Genomic DNA, 17,616 nt, shown 5'->3' with positions numbered 1-17,616 from the left:
ATTAACTGCACATCTATTTACGTTGACAATATGTTGAGGCCTACATTGTGGAGTTGATGTACACTCAGGTTGATATAAAAACTTCAATATTGCAATAAAACACTGTGCAGTGGGCACTCAGGGTTCATAACATCCCAGCTAAACTGATAGAGCACGTAGTCGCAGACCAAGACAGTGCGGAGGGCAGCAGTGAACAGCGACACAAGTACAGCACACCATCACCATGTGCCCCCCCCCCCCTAGAATGCTGCTGTAAAGGAACATCTTGCAAAGGGTGAAACATTCCGTTCCATAGTCGCCCAGAGCGTACATGCAGAGTTTGTGGCCCCTTGAACGTGTCCCTCTTGTCCCAGCCACCCTGCCTCGATTGGTGGTCTTTGCCGGCATGCCTGGACCCACCCTGCGTCGGATGGTGGTCTTTGCCGGCCAGCCTGGACCCACCCTGCGTCAGATGATGGTCTTTGCCTGCATGCCTGGACCAACGCTGTGTCGGATGGTGGTCTTTGCCGGCATGCCTGGACCCACCCTGCGTCAGATGGTGGTCTTTGCCGGCATGCCTGGACCCACCCTGCGTCAGATGGTGGTCTTTGCCGGCATGCCTGGACCCACCCTGCGTCGGATGGTGGTCTTTGCCGGCATGCCTGGACCCACCCTGCGTCAGATGGTGGTCTTTGCCGGCATGCCTGGACCCACCCTGCGTCCGATGGTGTTCATTGCCCGCATGCCTGGACCCACCCTGCGTCCGATAGTGGTCATTGCCAGCATGCCTGGACCCACCCTGCGTCCGATGGTAGTCTTAGACGGCATGCCTGGACCCACCCTGCCTCGGATGGTGGTCTTTGCCGGCATGCCAGGACCCACCCTGCGTCGGATGGTGGTCTTTGCCGGCCAGCCTGGACCCACCCTGCGTCAGATGGTGGTCTTTGCCTGCATGCCTGGACCCACGCTGTGTCGGATGGTGGTCTTTGCCGGCATGCCTGGACCCACCCTGCGTCGGATGGTGGTCTTTGCCGGCATGCCTGGACCCACCCTGCGTCAGATGGTTGTCTTTGCCGGCATGCCTGGACCCACCCTGCGTCAGATGGTGGTCTTTGCCGGCATGCCTGGACACACTCTGCCTCGGATGGTGGTCTCTGCCAGCATGCCTGGACCCACCCTGCGTCCAATGGTGGTCTTTGCCGCAATGCCTGGACCCACCCTGCGTCGGATGGTGGTCTTTGCCGGCATGCCTGGACCAACCCTGCTTCGGATGGTGGTCTTTGCCGGCATGCCTGGACAAACCCTGCGTCGGATGGTGGTCTTTGCCGTCATGCCTGGACCCACCCTTCGTCGGATGGTGGTCATTGCTGGCATGCCTGGACCCACCCTGCGTCAGATGGTGGTCATTGCCGGCATGCCTGGACCCACCCTGCCTCGGATGGAGGTCTTTGCCGGCATGCCTGCACCCACCCTGCGTCGGATGGTGGTCTTTGCCAGCATGCCTGGACCCACCCTGCGTCAGATGGTGGTCTTTGCCGGCATGCCTGGACCCACCCTGCGTCGGATGGTGGTCTTTGCCGGCATGCCTGGACCCACCCTGCGTCGGATGGTGGTCTTTGCCGGCATGCCTGCACCCACCCTGCGTCGGATGGTGGTCATTGCCGGCATGCCTGGACCCACCCTGCGTCGGATGGTTGTCTTTGCCGTCATGCCTGGACAAACCCTGCGTCGGATGGTGGTCATTGCTGGCATGCCTGGACCCACCCTGCGTCAGATGGTGGTCATTGCCGGCATGCCTGGACCCACCCTGCCTCGGATGGAGGTCTTTGCCGGCATGCCTGAACCCACCATGCGTCGGATGGTGGTCTTTGCCGTCATGCCTGGACCCACCCTTCGTCGGATGGTGGTCATTGCTGGCATGCCTGGACCCACCCTGCGTCAGATGGTGGTCATTGCCGGCATGCCTGGACCCACCCTGCCTCGGATGGAGGTCTTTGCCGGCATGCCTGCACCCACCCTTCGTCGGATGGTGGTCATTGCTGGCATGCCTGGACCCACCCTGCCTCGGATGGAGGTCTTTGCCGGCATGCCTGCACCCACCCTGCGTCGGATGGTGGTCTTTGCCAGCATGCCTGGACCCACCCTGCGTCAGATGGTGGTCTTTGCTGGCATGCCTGGACCAACCCTGCTTCGGATGGTTGTCTTTGCCGGCATGCCTGGACCCACCCTGCGTCGGATGGTGGTCTTTGCCGGCATGCCTGGACCCACCCTGTGTCAGATGGTGGTCTTTGCTGGCATGCCTGGACCAACCCTGCTTCGGATGGTTGTCTTTGCCGGCATGCCTGGACCCACCCTGCTTCGGATGGTGGTCTTTGCCGGCATGCCTGGACAAACCCTGCGTCGGATGGTGGTCTTTGCCGTCATGCCTGGACCCACCCTTCGTCGGATGGTGGTCATTGCTGGCATGCCTGGACCCACCCTGCTTCGGACGGTGGTCTTTGCCGGCATGCCTGGACAAACCCTGCGTCGGATGGTGGTCTTTGCCGGCATGCCTGGACCCACCCTGCGTCAGATGGTGGTCTTTGCTGGCATGCCTGGACCCACCCTGCGTCAGATGGTGGTCTTTGCTGGCATGCCTGGTGTCAGTAGCTAGTGGTGTACAGAGCACGAGACCAGAGTAGTGACTTTGTTCTAAGTTTTACTTTTATTATGAAGCCCAATTGTTTTTAACACCACACTACAGGTCAGTATTGTTCCGGTCTTCGTTTTTCTTCTCTGGGGTTTTCTCGATTCTTGGAGCCTCAGGGGTTTTGTCTGAATGTATATCCCGGTTCTTGGAGCCTCAGGGAAAAGAAAATAACCGGGGATTATTGTTCTGCTCAGCTTTAAGTGGTCGTGCTACCGTCACCAAGGGGGGTTTTCTGTGCAAGGCTCACCTCCGGACGTGCCCTACCTCCTGCCTCCCCAAACATACTATCTCCCTTCTCCCCACACACCCCACCAGAATGCCCCTTTCAACAACACTTGCCTTGGGCTGCGGCCCGCCTCTCGGACCGCAGCAGCAGGACCCGTGGCTTCTTCTCCCTTCAGCCCGCCGGGTTTGGAAACAGTGTCTGGATCGTTGGTCTCTGCTGCTCCCAACACGCTCTCCTGTCTTCAGACCTCCGCTGCTCTTAGCACGCTCTCCTCTCTTCGGTCCTCCGCTGCTCTTAGCACGCTCTCCTCTCTTCGGTCCTCCGCTACTCTCACGTTCTCCTCTCTTCGGTCCTCCACTGCCAGGTGCTCCGCTACCTCCTCTCCGTCCTTGCACCCCGTCCGTTCTAATCCTGCGCCTCTTATTCTTCCTGCTTCCGCTTGATGACGCGACTCTTCCCCCTTCCGCCGCTCAACCTCTAGAGTGCTGCTGCAGTCTTCCTGGTTCTGGAGTGTTGGCAACCAGTAAGTGGGGTGTTGTTCCTCCTCCTCATCGGTGAAAGGGTGCTCCTGCCGCTCCTCCTCCTCACACCTGGACTCACCCTGCGTCGGATGGTGGTCTTTACCGGCATGCCTGGACCCACCCTGCGTCAGATGGTGGTCTTTGCCGGCATGCCTGGATCCACCCTTCGTCAGATGGTGGTCTTTGCCGGCATGCCCGGACCCACCCTGCGTCGGATGGTGGTCTTTGCCAGCATGCATGGACCCACCCTGCCTCGGATGGTGGTCTTTGCCTGCCTGCCCGGACCCACCCTGCGTCGGATGGTGGTTGTTGGACAGGCCACAGGAAGGGCCCGCTCCCCCTCTGCCCGACCAGGCCCGAGCCCGGTCCCTCAAGTGTTACACACCACCACTTCACGTTTCCCGTCCCCTCCGGGACCCCTGCCTCTGAACATCTCGACCTCTTGGGCCCGATCCACCATGAACATCTCGACCTCTTGGGCCCGATCCACCACTGGCCCGCGCGCCCGACCCAGGCGCCATCTTGGACACTGCACCACGAGGCCGCGTGGCCTCCGATCGACCCTAACCCTGGGCCTGGCCAGGCCTCAGACATCCCGGCACCACCATCCACCCAGGAGGTGAGCGGACTACTTGGCAGGTCAATGGGAGAAAGAGGTGTCGATGGCTCTCCCCCGCCAGGTACCGCTCGCCCCCAGCCTCCCCGGGCGCTGGCTCCACCCCCCTGCTGGGTGTCTGGACTCCCTCATCCTGGACCCCCCGACCTCCAAGTGCGAGGGTCCGGACATCAAAGGGAAACAGCCCTATAACTGAGGCAGCTCCAGAGCAGGAAGGCAGTTGTATCCTGGAGTCGAGAGACGCAGAGAAGAACTCATCCTTGACGGACTACTGGCGCTGCCGTAGCCCTGCCTTGCGAACTATCGTCCTGCCTGCTGGCGCTGCCGCAACCTTCGTAACCTTCATCGTCGTCGGGACCTGCTGGCGTGGCCGCGGACCGTTTGTAACTACCATCTTCATCGGGACCTGCTGGCTCCGCCGCGGACCGTCGCTTCCTTCATCCATCTCGGGACCTGCTGGCTCCGCCGCGGCCCGTCCATCTAAGAACGCCGAGCTCGAGGATTGAGAGCTATTTCATCTATTGGTAACAAGACTGTCCCGCTACCCTTTTCCCAATCCAGAGACCAGAATCGAGGGGACCCCTGAGTCCAGACCTCCTTGTATCATTTCACCGTACTTAAAGAATTGCTTATAAAGTGTCGTTGAACCTTACCCTGGTGTGGTGTACGTCTGTGGGGGGGAAGTTACTTGTCTGTACGATCGCTGGAGACGGCTCTCCCCGGAGACCTCTCCCCTTATCCTCGGCCGACCCTCCCGGTCCGTCTAACATTGGTGGCCAGCGGCGCGATCCGAATCACCGCATAATCGTACAGAGAGTAGCTCACCCCACGACAAAATCACGATGACAACCAAAGAAAGCGGATCCACCGAGAAATTTCAGATGGAGAAATTGGAAGAATACAGCCATCGGGAATTAAAACAATTCTGCATCGAACTAGGTATCGCTACCACCGGTCTAAGCACCAAAGACGATTTCAAGCATGCCCTGGAGTCCTGGGCAGAAACCGGGGCCGTCAGACCCCCGGACCAAAATGTCGCAGCAGTAGAAAAAGACACCACGGCTCCCGAGGAGCGAAGAACGGGTCTCTCGCAAGACGAGATCCAGGAACGAGAAAGAACACGACTACATGAGCTAGAAATGGCCCGGCTCAAAATGGATGGTGAACTCAAGTTGGCCGAACAGAAACTGAGCTTAGAACATCTGCGGCTCCGAGAAGAAAGAGAGGAAAAACAGAGACAAAGAGAGCTCGAGGAAAAAAGACTGGCATATGAACACGAGCGCAAATTAGCTGAAATAGACTTACGCAAGCAGAACAAAGAATTAGGGGTGCCCGAGCAACCCCGCACCCCAGGAGCAACAGATAAAAAGGTACACATCCCCAAGGATGTCGTTCGAGAATACTTCCGAGAGGACGACATCTAGCAATGGTTCAAGGCCTACGAAATCGCTATGACCGCCCACCGGATCGATCGAAGCGACTGGGGAGCCGGTCTATGGGGGAGATTCCTCAATGAGGGCCGCGATGCCCTACTACAGCTCCCGGACCATCAGATGACCTCCTATGACCACATGAAAGCTGCCCTCCTCACCCGCTATGGGCTCACACCCGAGATGTACCGTCAGAGGTTCCGAGACTGCACCCGCATCCCGGGTACAACTTGGGTGGACTACGTGAACTATTTCAGCCGAGCCTTTGAGGGTTGGATCAAAGGGAGCAATGTCACCACTTACGAACAACTCTTCAATCTCATGGTGTGGGAGCATCTATCAAACAATTGCTTCATCGAGCTCCGGCAGCACCTCCTCAACAGCAAATTGACTGATCCACGGCAGCTCGCAGCCGAGGCTGACCGGTGGGAAATCACCAGAGTGGGCCGGAATGGGTCCTATGAACAGAACCGAAACCACCACGGTCAACACCGTCCCCGAGGAGGAGGAGGGGGCCAAGGACGAGGAAGAGACAACGCTCCGGCCACCCCCACTACCAGCACCACCCCCCCGGCCAACCGGGGCAGCACCCCGGCACGACCGGGATATAGAGCCAATGTCACGTGCCACCGATGCCAGCGAGTCGGCCACTACGCAAACGACCCAAATTGTCCACAGAACCAGAGCCCGAGACCCCGCCAGGTGGCTGCTGCTGCCTTGGGGGAAGAACAGATCTCCGAGGAGCAGGAAGAATATGAGCAAGAACACCAAGAATGGGAGCCAGCCGCCATGGCTCTAGCATGCTTAGGGGGGAAAGACATGGTCCCGCGGGTCCCCCTACCCGCTAACACCCGGAAGTACAGCCAATGGGTGAGCATCAATGGACGCCGGGCCGAAGCCCTACGCGACACCGGGGCCAGTGTAACAGCCGTCCGCTGTCACCTGGTGACCCCAGAACAGATCCTACCAAACATTCTCTGCCCTGTCCGTTCAGCCGATAATTCGGAGAGTCTGTGTCGGATGGCCTGCGTCCCCTTCGAGTGGGGAGGAGTCTCCGGCATGTTGAAGGTGACGGTCCGAGATGACGCCCCCGTAGACTGTCTCCTGGGGAATGACCTTGAAAGCTCTCCGTGGGCCGCCGTAGAACGAAGAGAACACCTGGGGATGTTGGGCATCCCGGACTGGGCGTGCGTCACCACCCGGTCCATGGCCGCCCATGCCAATCCGCAACCCGAAGAACCTGAATGGCCGGCACCTCCTCCACCGGTCGCTCCAGTAGAAGACACCGACCGTGCCGTCCCCCCAGAACAAGCTCCCGAGGGACTCGCTCAACCTCCGGACCTTTCCGGACTGGATCAGTGGCACCAAGAGGGGGGACCCACCCAAGAACAGTTTCGCCAAGAACAGAAGACCTGTCCCTCCCTCGAGGGACTCCGCCAACAAGCCCTCGCTCAGAGCGCAGGGGATACTTCCGGAACACATTGGGTCTATTGGGACAATGATTTGCTATACAGTGAACAAAAAATCGCGGAGTTAGGGGCCAGTCGAGTGCTAGTGGTGCCCCTCTGTTTTAGAGACTTCTTGCTGAACCTGGCCCACGATGTCCCCCTGGCTGGCCACCTGGGCCAAGATAAAACCTACAGCCGCCTGGTGACCCACTTCTTCTGGCCGAAAATGAGGAACGACGTACTCCAGCATTGCCGATCTTGCCCCACGTGCCAAGCCAGTGGGAAGAGCGGCCGCAAACTGAAAGCCCCCCTGCAACCATTTCCAGTGGTCACCACCCCATTCGAGAGGGTGGGGATAGACATTGTGGGGCCCCTCGACCCCCGTACAGCACAAGGACATCGGTTCATCCTGGTACTGGTGGACCACGCCACCCGCTACCCTGAGGCTGTTCCCCTGCGAACTGTGACAGCCCCGGTAGTCGGCCGGGCCCTGATGGGGACCTTCTCCCGTGTGGGTTTCCCCCGAGAAGTCGTCAGTGACCGAGGCACGAACTTTATTTCAAAATACATGAAGTCCCTCTGGCAACAGTGTGGGGTCACATACCGATTCACGACCCCCTATCACCCTCAAGGAAATGGACTCGTTGAGCGGTTCAACCGCACGCTCAAAGGGATGATTGGGGGGTTGGAAGAGCCCCTCCGTCGCCAGTGGGATGTGCTACTACCGTGCCTTCTCTTCGCCTACCGAGAAGTCCCCCAGAAATCCCTCGGCTTCAGCCCGTTCGAACTCTTGTATGGACATCAGGTGCGAGGGCCGCTCAGCCTAATCAAGGAAGGCTGGGAAATGCCCCCTCTAAAGAACCCCCCAGATGTCTTCAAATACCTCCTAACCCTCCGCAACCAGACTCGACGATTCAGGGAAATGGCAAAAGCAAACTTGGAGGCCAGTCAAGAGGACATGAAAAAGTGGTATGACCAAAATGCCTCCTCCATCGAATTTGAACCCGGCCAACAAGTATGGGTGATGTCCCCCACCGAACCATGCGCCCTGCAAGACAAGTGGACGGGGCCCTTCAAAGTAGTCGAGCGCAAGGGCCCTGTCACCTATCTCATCGACATGGAATCTTCACGGAACCCCCTCCGGGTCCTCCACGCTAATAGACTGAAACCCCATTTCGTGCGGTCAGAACTCAGCCTCCTGATGGCCACAGACAATGGAGCCGAAGAAGACTCCGAACCTCTCCCTGACCTCCTACGGACTCGGGAGAAAGACGGCTCCGTGGACGGGGTCCGGCTCTCGGAGGCCCTCACCCTGGAACAACGCCAAGAATGTCGAGACCTTCTGCTGCAGTTCGCCAGTCTGTTCTCCCTCACCCCAGGTGTCACCTCCTGGTGTGTGCACGACGTGGACACGGGGGACAGCCCCCCTATCCGCCACCGGGCCTACCGCGTACCAGATCGGGTACGGGCCTGCATCCAAGAAGAGGTGACCAAGATGCTCACGCTCGGGGTCATTGAGCCCTCAGACAGCCCCTGGGCCAGCCCAGTAGTACTGGTCCCCAAAGCAGCCACCCCCGGCACCACACCGGAACTCCGGTTCTGCGTCGACTACCGGGGCTTGAATGCGGTCACCAGAACAGACGCACATCCCATCCCCCGGGCAGATGAACTAATCGACCGCATGGGAGCTGCCCGCTACCTCAGCATTTTCGACCTGACGGCGGGCTACTGGCAGATCGGCCTCACACCCCGGGCCCAAGAACGATCTGCATTTTCCACTCCTGACGGCCATTATCATTTCAAGGTCATGCCCTTCGGCATGAAGAATGCCCCAGCAACATTTCAGCGACTCGTTAACCAGGTCTTGGCCGGACTCGAAGGATTCAGTGCCGCCTACCTAGACGACATCGCTGTATACAGCCACCACTGGTCCGACCACCTCCATCACCTCCGAGAGGTGCTACAGGCCCTTCAGCGAGCTGGCCTCACGATCAAGGCCAGCAAATGCCAGATTGGTCAGGGGTCTGTGACCTACCTCGGACACCAGGTGGGAAGCGGCCTGGTGGCCCCTCTGCAGCTCAAGATCGCCGCCATCCAGTCCTGGCAGCCCCCCATCACCCAGACCGAGGTACGCGCCTTTCTGGGACTCACGGGCTATTACCGACGGTTCGTGAAGGACTATGGTAGCATAGTGGGGCCCCTCACAGAACTCACGTCCAAAAATCAACCAAAGAAGGTCAACTGGACCCCAGATTGTCAAACAGCCTTCGAACAACTGAAGGCCGCCATGTGCTCCGCCCCCGTGCTCCAGGCCCCCGACTACAGCCGGGAATTCGTCGTCCAGACGGATGCCTCCGACCACGGCATTGGGGCGGTCCTGTCTCAATTGAACCCCGAAGGCCTTGATCAGCCGGTGGCCTTCATCAGCAGGCGACTCCTGCCTCGAGAACAACGCTGGAGCACCATCGAGAGGGAGGCCTTCGCCGTGGTATGGGCCCTCAAAAAGCTCCGGCCCTATCTCTTTGGCACACACTTTCGGGTACAGACCGACCATCGACCCCTGCAGTGGCTGATGCAGATGCGGGGGGAGAACCCAAAACTACTACGTTGGTCCATCTCCCTACAGGGGATGGACTTCACTGTGGAACACCGACCTGGGCAAGACCACGCCAACGCGGATGGCCTGTCACGCTTTTTCCGCCTCGACGAGGAGAGTCCCCAAGAGGATGGGTGACTCTCCCCGCCTTCAGCTGGGGGGGACGCATGTTGGACAGGCCACAGGAAGGGCCCGCTCCCCCTCTGCCCGACCAGGCCCGAGCCCGGTCCCTCAAGTGTTACACACCACCACTTCACGTTTCCCGTCCCCTCCGGGACCCCTGCCTCTGAACATCTCGACCTCTTGGGCCCGATCCACCATGAACATCTCGACCTCTTGGGCCCGATCCACCACTGGCCCGCGCGCCCGACCCAGGCGCCATCTTGGACACTGCACCACGAGGCCGCGTGGCCTCCGATCGACCCTAACCCTGGGCCTGGCCAGGCCTCAGACATCCCGGCACCACCATCCACCCAGGAGGTGAGCGGACTACTTGGCAGGTCAATGGGAGAAAGAGGTGTCGATGGCTCTCCCCCGCCAGGTACCGCTCGCCCCCAGCCTCCCCGGGCGCTGGCTCCACCCCCCTGCTGGGTGTCTGGACTCCCTCATCCTGGACCCCCCGACCTCCAAGTGCGAGGGTCCGGACATCAAAGGGCAACAGCCCTATAACTGAGGCAGCTCCAGAGCAGGAAGGCAGTTGTATCCTGGAGTCGAGAGACGCAGAGAAGAACTCATCCTTGACGGACTACTGGCGCTGCCGTAGCCCTGCCTTGCGAACTATCGTCCTGCCTGCTGGCGCTGCCGCAACCTTCGTAACCTTCATCGTCGTCGGGACCTGCTGGCGTGGCCGCGGACCGTTTGTAACTACCATCTTCATCGGGACCTGCTGGCTCCGCCGCGGACCGTCGCTTCCTTCATCCATCTCGGGACCTGCTGGCTCCGCCGCGGCCCGTCCATCTAAGAACGCCGAGCTCGAGGATTGAGAGCTATTTCATCTATTGGTAACAAGACTGTCCCGCTACCCTTTTCCCAATCCAGAGACCAGAATCGAGGGGACCCCTGAGTCCAGAACTCCTTGTATCATTTCACCGTACTTAAAGAATTGCTTATAAAGTGTCGTTGAACCTTACCCTGGTGTGGTGTACGTCTGTGGGGGGGAAGTTACTTGTCTGTACGATCGCTGGAGACGGCTCTCCCCGGAGACCTCTCCCCTTATCCTCGGCCGACCCTCCCGGTCCGTCTAACAGTGGTCTTTGCCAGCATGCCTGGACCCACCCTGCGTTAGATGGTGGTCTTAGCCGGCATGCCTGGACCCACCCTGCCTCGGATGGTGATCTTTGCCGGCATGCCTGGACCCTCCCTGGGTCGGATGGTGGTCTTTGCCAGCATGCCTGGACCCACCCTGCAACGGATGGTGGTCTTTGCCGGCATGCCTGGACCCACCCTGCATCAGATGGTGGTCTTTGCCGGCATGCCTGGACCCACCCTGCGATGGCTGGTGGTCTTTGCCGGCATGCCTGAACCCACCCTGCATCGGGTGGTGGTCTTTGCCAGCATGCCTGGACCCACCCTGCATCGGGTGGTGGTCTTTGCCGGCATGCCTGGACCCACCCTGCGTAGGATGGTAGTCTTTGCCGGCATGCCTGGACCCATTATTTCCCATCTATGCTGCTAACGGTACCAACACGTTGGAATTGTGAAACATTCCCGCCACAGACTGGGATGAGGACATCAGTTCCTCTGCCACAAGACATCCAACAACAATCATTGGCCAATTACAACTGACCTGAGCTAACAGTATTGCCTCCAGACGCCTACTTGTTCATCCCAGGAATAAAGTAGAGGTTCCCTGAGATCACTTAGAACTATGCGCTTATTCCATAAGCTTGGCCTTGTCTTGTGAAATGTTTTGTTTGATAAGTTTGTTATGATTGTGAAGAATAGTCATCCAGTAGAGATGGGAGTAGACATTCTTTTCTGAACACAGGAAGGGATAACTCTTTATTAATGTGCACGTTTGATGGGATGCAACTAGTGAGGTTTTCTCTGTTGCGAAGGAGTAAGAGGTACTTGCAATGCCATCTTCCACAGCTGACGTGTAACATCACCAGTGATTATTAGTTCAGAAGGAGAAGACTCGAGCGTTGCTAGTGCAGTATTGGCTCCGGATACCAGCTATCTTGCCCACACGGGGACCATGAAGCTCGTCCACCAGCTGCTGTGTCTGAGTTCACTAACTCGTCTCCCATTTAGGGTAAGTGGGGGAAGAAGATACATTCCCTTCAGGTTGACTTTAACTCCTAGTCCACAGGGCCTCTCATGATTCCATATTACGAAGACCACGCGTACTTGGTCATCTATGAATTTGCACACAAGAGCTCATACATACTGAAAAACAAGACATACAAGGATTCATTCCAAACATATGAATTACAAAACCCATGTGCCAGCTGGGTCGCAGTGTCAGAGAAGCTGATGCTGCTGGGGTCACTTACCGACTTCCTTCAGGCGGTGGATTATGGAGGACTCTCCTCTGCAGATCGTGCTGAAAGAAAGAAACACGAGGAACTCGATAAGGGGTTCACAAACTATCCTATCACCCTCCTATACATGAGCAAGGGACGTCAAAGATGTACATCAAAAACAAAGAAGTACAGAGGGATCAATTCAACATTTATTTTCATACAAGGTACAACTAATTACCCTGATATTCTCAATATTATTTATATATCCTGTATATCCATAGGTTAAAAAACGTATATACGTGTCAAAGGACGGGGTAGGGCACAAATAAACATAAATGTATATATACACTTCATAAATGTAAAACAAAAACATAACACTCTTAATCACATTTAAATCACTTTCATATCTATATTACAATACATAATAAGTTATATACACAACTTGTACAACATATACAATACATACATAAATAAAATAATGTATACAAAAGGAATAAACCCTTAATAGGAATAGACTATCACAGTGTACACTCCTAACTAAAAGTAGTACACTCAGAGGAAATCCTAAATGCGCCAGAGGTGAAACACCCCATAGTAATTATTTCGTAGGCGTTACAATCGCTTTGAACCAACTCAACACTTAAGGGACTCCTCGTCAAAGCATTGACGAAGTCGCGATCACGTTTCAGCCAGTCATTTCTATAGGCTTCATCAGGACAAGGGTATAATGTCACTTCAATAAGAGCGGAGTAAATACTCTCTGTTCCCTGGAATACATGGAGGGTCAGCACAAGCCACTCAGTCTGTGGGCTCACTATACATCTGTAAATACACAGTCCTTCGGTGCACACTTAATCACCCAGGAGTCACTCCTCAATATTCAAAAGTTAGCTGCTCTCCTGCTCCTGTTAATGGGGATCCCCGTCATTCATCACAGTTCATCAATCAAACAATCGGCACCCGTCCAAACACAAGACGCAAAAAAGAAACAAGCACAGCATCAGACCTAGTGCCTAGGGACTAGGGATGGTTGCAAGCCCTAAGACAATCTAAAAAGGAAGACAAGCATTAATGGCTGGCTGGCCAGGAAGGGAATTCATAACATCTACTACAAGCGGGGGTGTAACATGTGTTCGCTTTTCATTTTCCGGCAAACCCTTATGAAGGTGCAAGCAGCAGAGGGCGATGTTGCTCAACTAATCTGGTAAAGATATTTGAAAGATCTGCATTAAGTTTGCTGCAGTTCGCTGAGGGGTGCCTCAATTTGGATAAATGTCTCACTGGAGCCGTCCTTACCTGGAGGACAGTGCGAAGCACTTGAAGGTCAGACACCAAGGAGGACAAGATTGCTGGTAATACGGGGTAAGATGCAGACATTCATTTTTAGATGCCTATATTGTTCAACGGGGAGCTCCCCACAGAGTCTGTACAATCTCTCAGTGACTGGGAGTGGTGCCGGTCAAAAGACATCGTCACATCAGGTTTGGCCAACTGAGGAACATCTCAGTAACTTTACGTGAGCCTCAGTGAGTGGTGTCACCACTGTTTAGAAGAGAGTAGACCCCTTCTCAGACACACCCATGGAAGCAAACTCTGCAGTGCATGAGGAGGTGCCCCTCGTGCACCGCAGAGTTGTGACGAGCTCACACTTGAGGATGGTGTGTTTCACTTCTCAGCATCTTCTCATCTTCTCGATACAGTTTGGTCCTCATTATGAGTTTGCCAGATTTTGGTGCAGAGGTACCAGGTGGCAGAAATCTCCGATTCAGGTGAGTTTCTCCATTCCAGAATCTGGAAATTCTAAGTTTTATCCTCCGAATGGGGAGCAACAGATGGACTCTGGAACAGTGGATTCTTTTAGCACTGGTTTCCACTGGGTTCCCCAATCCGACTGAATTTAGGGAAAATCCCGGACTCTGCTTGCTTAGAGATGTTAGCAAGAGGGTCAGGCGTTCTGGGGCTCAGTGCAGGGTTGGTTTAGGGTGAGGGACTCTCACCTTACAACCCCATTGTGCCAGAGGGGATGGGCAGGGGCTGAGCTCCTGTCTGCGTACAGCCACTCGGAAGGAGGGCCTTGTAAATGTTCAGGTTTTAATATGGCATGGTATCCTGTTTACAGCTGCTCTTAATATTGGCAGATAAGAATAGACCGGGTTAGCAACATAGCGATTTGTACAGGATCACACAACTAATCCTTAATAAAAGCATCAAATGTGTACACCAGCATTTTGTGTGTTCCCTACGGCACAGCACTTGTAAGTATTTGCAACGCCAGATACCAGGATTCCTTCAGATCTGTATTTCTTTATTTATAAAGAGCCTTTATAAACCATTGTGGAGAGATTAGTGTTCATTGTGTGCTAATGTGATGCCAGTGCAAACTTTGCCCTCATTTGTACCCTTAATATCTAAGAGCCTGTGGTAATGTAGCAGGAGTTGCTAAGCAGCCTGGATTTGTGCACACCGACGTCTTTTTGACCTGATGTTTATTTTTCCACGTGACCAAAGCTCAAATGGCTGTTTGGCAGGATTGGCAGAATCTTTCCAAATAAGAGGCAGAACTCTGTTTGCAAATCCGACCAAACCAGCTTTGAAAGAAGGCTTACAAGGGACAAAAGGATTCTACTTAACTTTTCTTTATTCCTTAAAGGAAAAAGGATGGAACTCAAAAAATAAAATAGACATCCTATAACGATGCTGCGGGGCAAGCAGCTGTCCCTGGCATGCTGCCTGCTTCCAATGCCCTGAAAGTAGGGTATCCTGTTTTGGGTTTAAACCTACAATAACTAATAAAACCCCACTGAAATAGAAACAGCCAATATCAGTGTAAACATTTGAACACTGATAAACACCTACACAACCACAAACTAAAATGCCATTCAAAGGAAGGACAGTGAGAGAATGAACCATTTGTATTTTTTTCTGACAGGAGCCAACATGTCACTTTGGTAATAGCTAGAAAACTGCTCTAAGATTCTTCTTCTTGAGTTTTGTTGTTTAGGGATTTCAGTAACATATTATTTCTTCTTTCTTTCGTTTCCTCCAGTTTTGTGTGCTTGGATAAAGGTGGGGCTTTAGAAGCATGTTTTAGATCTGGTCTAATTATTTAAGACACTATAGAGAGTCTGGGATTAGTAAAAACATATTTGACCTTTTGACTGTGTACGTTTTTTCACTGATATGGCTGATTGGTGAAATGGCTGGTGTTGGACTTTGCCCTTCTGGCAGGTTGACCCCTAAACGTTTTGCTTTTAATTGTGACCTGGTGTTAGTTACTTTTCGCTTCTGCGCACTTTACCACTGTGTCATAGGGTAAAGTGCGTGCGTGTGGTGAGGTTGGCCTGCCCTCCCATAGGAATGCATGGGGAATGTGTGTGTCCATGTTAGTTCCTGATGAGTGGGGAGTGCAGGTGCGAGTTTGGTATGTGCGGACTCGTGTGATTAAATGCTGCGCGATGATGTGTGCGGCGTTATTGTACCTAGTGTGGAAGTGCCACTTCTAGAATTTGGTATGTCTGTGTAATAAACGTAAAATGACAGTCTGGCTTGTGTTTGGCTGGAGCTGGCTGGTGAGCCTGGCTCCAGGAGTCAGGATGGGTCTGCCCCGGTGGTGAATAGAGAGATTGACAGCCAGATGGGTGGGAGGAGTGCACCTGGGACCTGAATAGGGCTGGGCTTTCCACCCACAAGGCTGGCTCCGCCCCCTGTGGTGCGACTGATGACCCTAGCCTGGCCAGTGAATGGGGGAGGGGCTGAGCACAACAGAGTGCTCCCAAACCAGCTGCGACTGGTTTTCCCTCCACCCTGCAGACACAGAAATGTGTGGATAAAAAGAGGCTGTGACCCCTTGGAAATTGTGCTTGCTGATCCTACCTTGAGGGGGGCCTGCTGCTGCTGCTGGGTGCCAGGAGGACCGCCACTGGGGACTGCCTCCCTGCCTGGAGGGCCCTGTGAGCTGGCCCCTGGGCCCAGCCTTTGCCACCCCCTTTTTCCTTCCTGAGGACTTTTTTGTTTTGCTATACTTCCCCTGGACTTTGAGGGGACCCTAGCGCTTGGGAGCGCTTTATTTGTCCCTGCAGCGCAAAGCTGCGATCCTCTACAGCAGGGGATCCCCAGCGTGGAGATTCCCCTGCCATCTAAACTACCGATTTCGGCACGGGTGCCCACCCCGCAGGATTGCCAATTGTTATATCCCTAGCGGGTGCCCACCCCACCAGGGACCTTGTGTGTGTAATTTCGGAGGGAGCCTACACCTCTTTGTGCCCCATGTTATGGCCTGCCACCAGGAGTGACGTGCGGGCCGCCGCGCTGCCCGCAGTGATCCAGAAGTAAACGCCCCAGGAACCGGAAGCCGACGGGAGCCCACCCCACGCTCCGGTGGACAAAGGAGGTGAGGAGAAGCGTCCGTAGTACTAAGGGAGGACGGGAGCCCACCTCGTCTCCCAGGACGTCCCCGCCCCAGGAGCAGCGCCGGCAGAAGCAGAGAGCCCCGCACCACCGTCGCACCCAGAAGGAAGCTGGCCGAGACGTCGGAGCCTCCCCGCAACCGATCCCGGTGAGTGTCGATGGGCCGGGGGGGGGGAAGCTCCGGGAGGGAGTCATTGACCTGAGAAGGGCACAGTTGGATTCAAAGTCCCCCGAGCGGGACTCCAACGATAGGGGTATATTTGGTTCAAAGCCCACGAGGACTCCCGGCGCCATTGTCTATCTGAGTCCCCAGAGGGTGGACTCCAGCGCTTGGGGCCATTTTGTTATTTAGAGCCCGAGAGGCTCCTACCACACCTACATATTTGGGGGCATTTCTGAGGGTAGAGCGGCCCTGGTTGGCAGCGGGTCGCTCCCCCAGTGGGCAGCACTTTCGTCGAGCCCACGAGGCTCCAAGGGGGCCATATCTGTTTATCGAGCCCTCGAGGCTCCAAGGGGGCATTTTGTTTTAGAGCCCACGAGGCTCCCACGTGTTCTTGGGTCCCATTGTTTATCCAGACCCTAGAAGAGAGCCAGGAGGCACGCTGGTGCCAGGCTCAGTTCCACAGCTGCCCAGGACTTAGTGGGCAGCTGCTACGCTTAGGCTGAGAACCCTTGCGCGCTGCCTGCCCTAACATTTTGGACACCGGGCGTTTCAGCCCCTGAGAGGCCAAGCTGGCCTGGGGGACAGTTTATGTGTTGGGCCCTTGCGTGGGGTACATGTTTTTGCCCCATGAAATCTTTGCGCAATGGTGATTACCTGCCTAATGTGATTTCTGCATCATGTGTAATGCTTTATGCTTATACCTCTAAATGTGTTAATGCTTAGGAGGTTGTGTTTCCTAGTATAGTTATGCTAGTGAGTTCCTGGTTCCCTGCGTGATATTTGCCTAAGGTGTTTAGGATTGCATAGCATGTTCATACCTTCTACCAGTGGTTACTGGTTGTGTGCTACATTTCCTATTTGGTGCTACAATTATTCTGTGTTCTAAGTTCTATGTTCTACAAAGTGCTATTTCTACAAAGTGCTAGTTCTACCAAGTGCTTATTCCTGACAGTGGTCCATGTGGCCCCAGTCCTATGTATATAATCCCCTGTAAATTCTGCCCGTGCCTGTTGGCACATTGTAAAGTGTGTGTTTATTATCTAATGTGTTTGGTATATTACAAAGGCTATTTTTAT

The 17,616-nt window shown here is 55.2% G+C and overlaps 1 protein-coding gene across 2 annotated transcripts in view; it reads right to left on the bottom strand.

The window, feature by feature from the left end:
• Positions 1–17,616, bottom strand: part of PLD2 (phospholipase D2) — a 476,181-nt gene that overhangs the window by 12,549 nt on the left and 446,016 nt on the right. For both annotated transcript variants that reach the window (XM_086946231.1, XM_086946232.1), the window contains exon 22: positions 12,001–12,050. In XM_086946231.1, coding sequence (XP_086802357.1) covers positions 12,001–12,050 — 50 coding nt within the window. The remainder of the gene's footprint in view (positions 1–12,000; positions 12,051–17,616) is intronic.

Source organism: Lissotriton vulgaris, chromosome 12 (assembly GCF_964263255.1).
Source record: "Lissotriton vulgaris chromosome 12, aLisVul1.2, whole genome shotgun sequence".
In the NCBI taxonomy this organism is placed as follows: Eukaryota; Metazoa; Chordata; class Amphibia; order Caudata; family Salamandridae; genus Lissotriton; species Lissotriton vulgaris.
The sequence above is the reverse complement of the archived record's forward strand: the minus strand, read 5'-3'. Positions and strand labels throughout refer to the sequence as shown.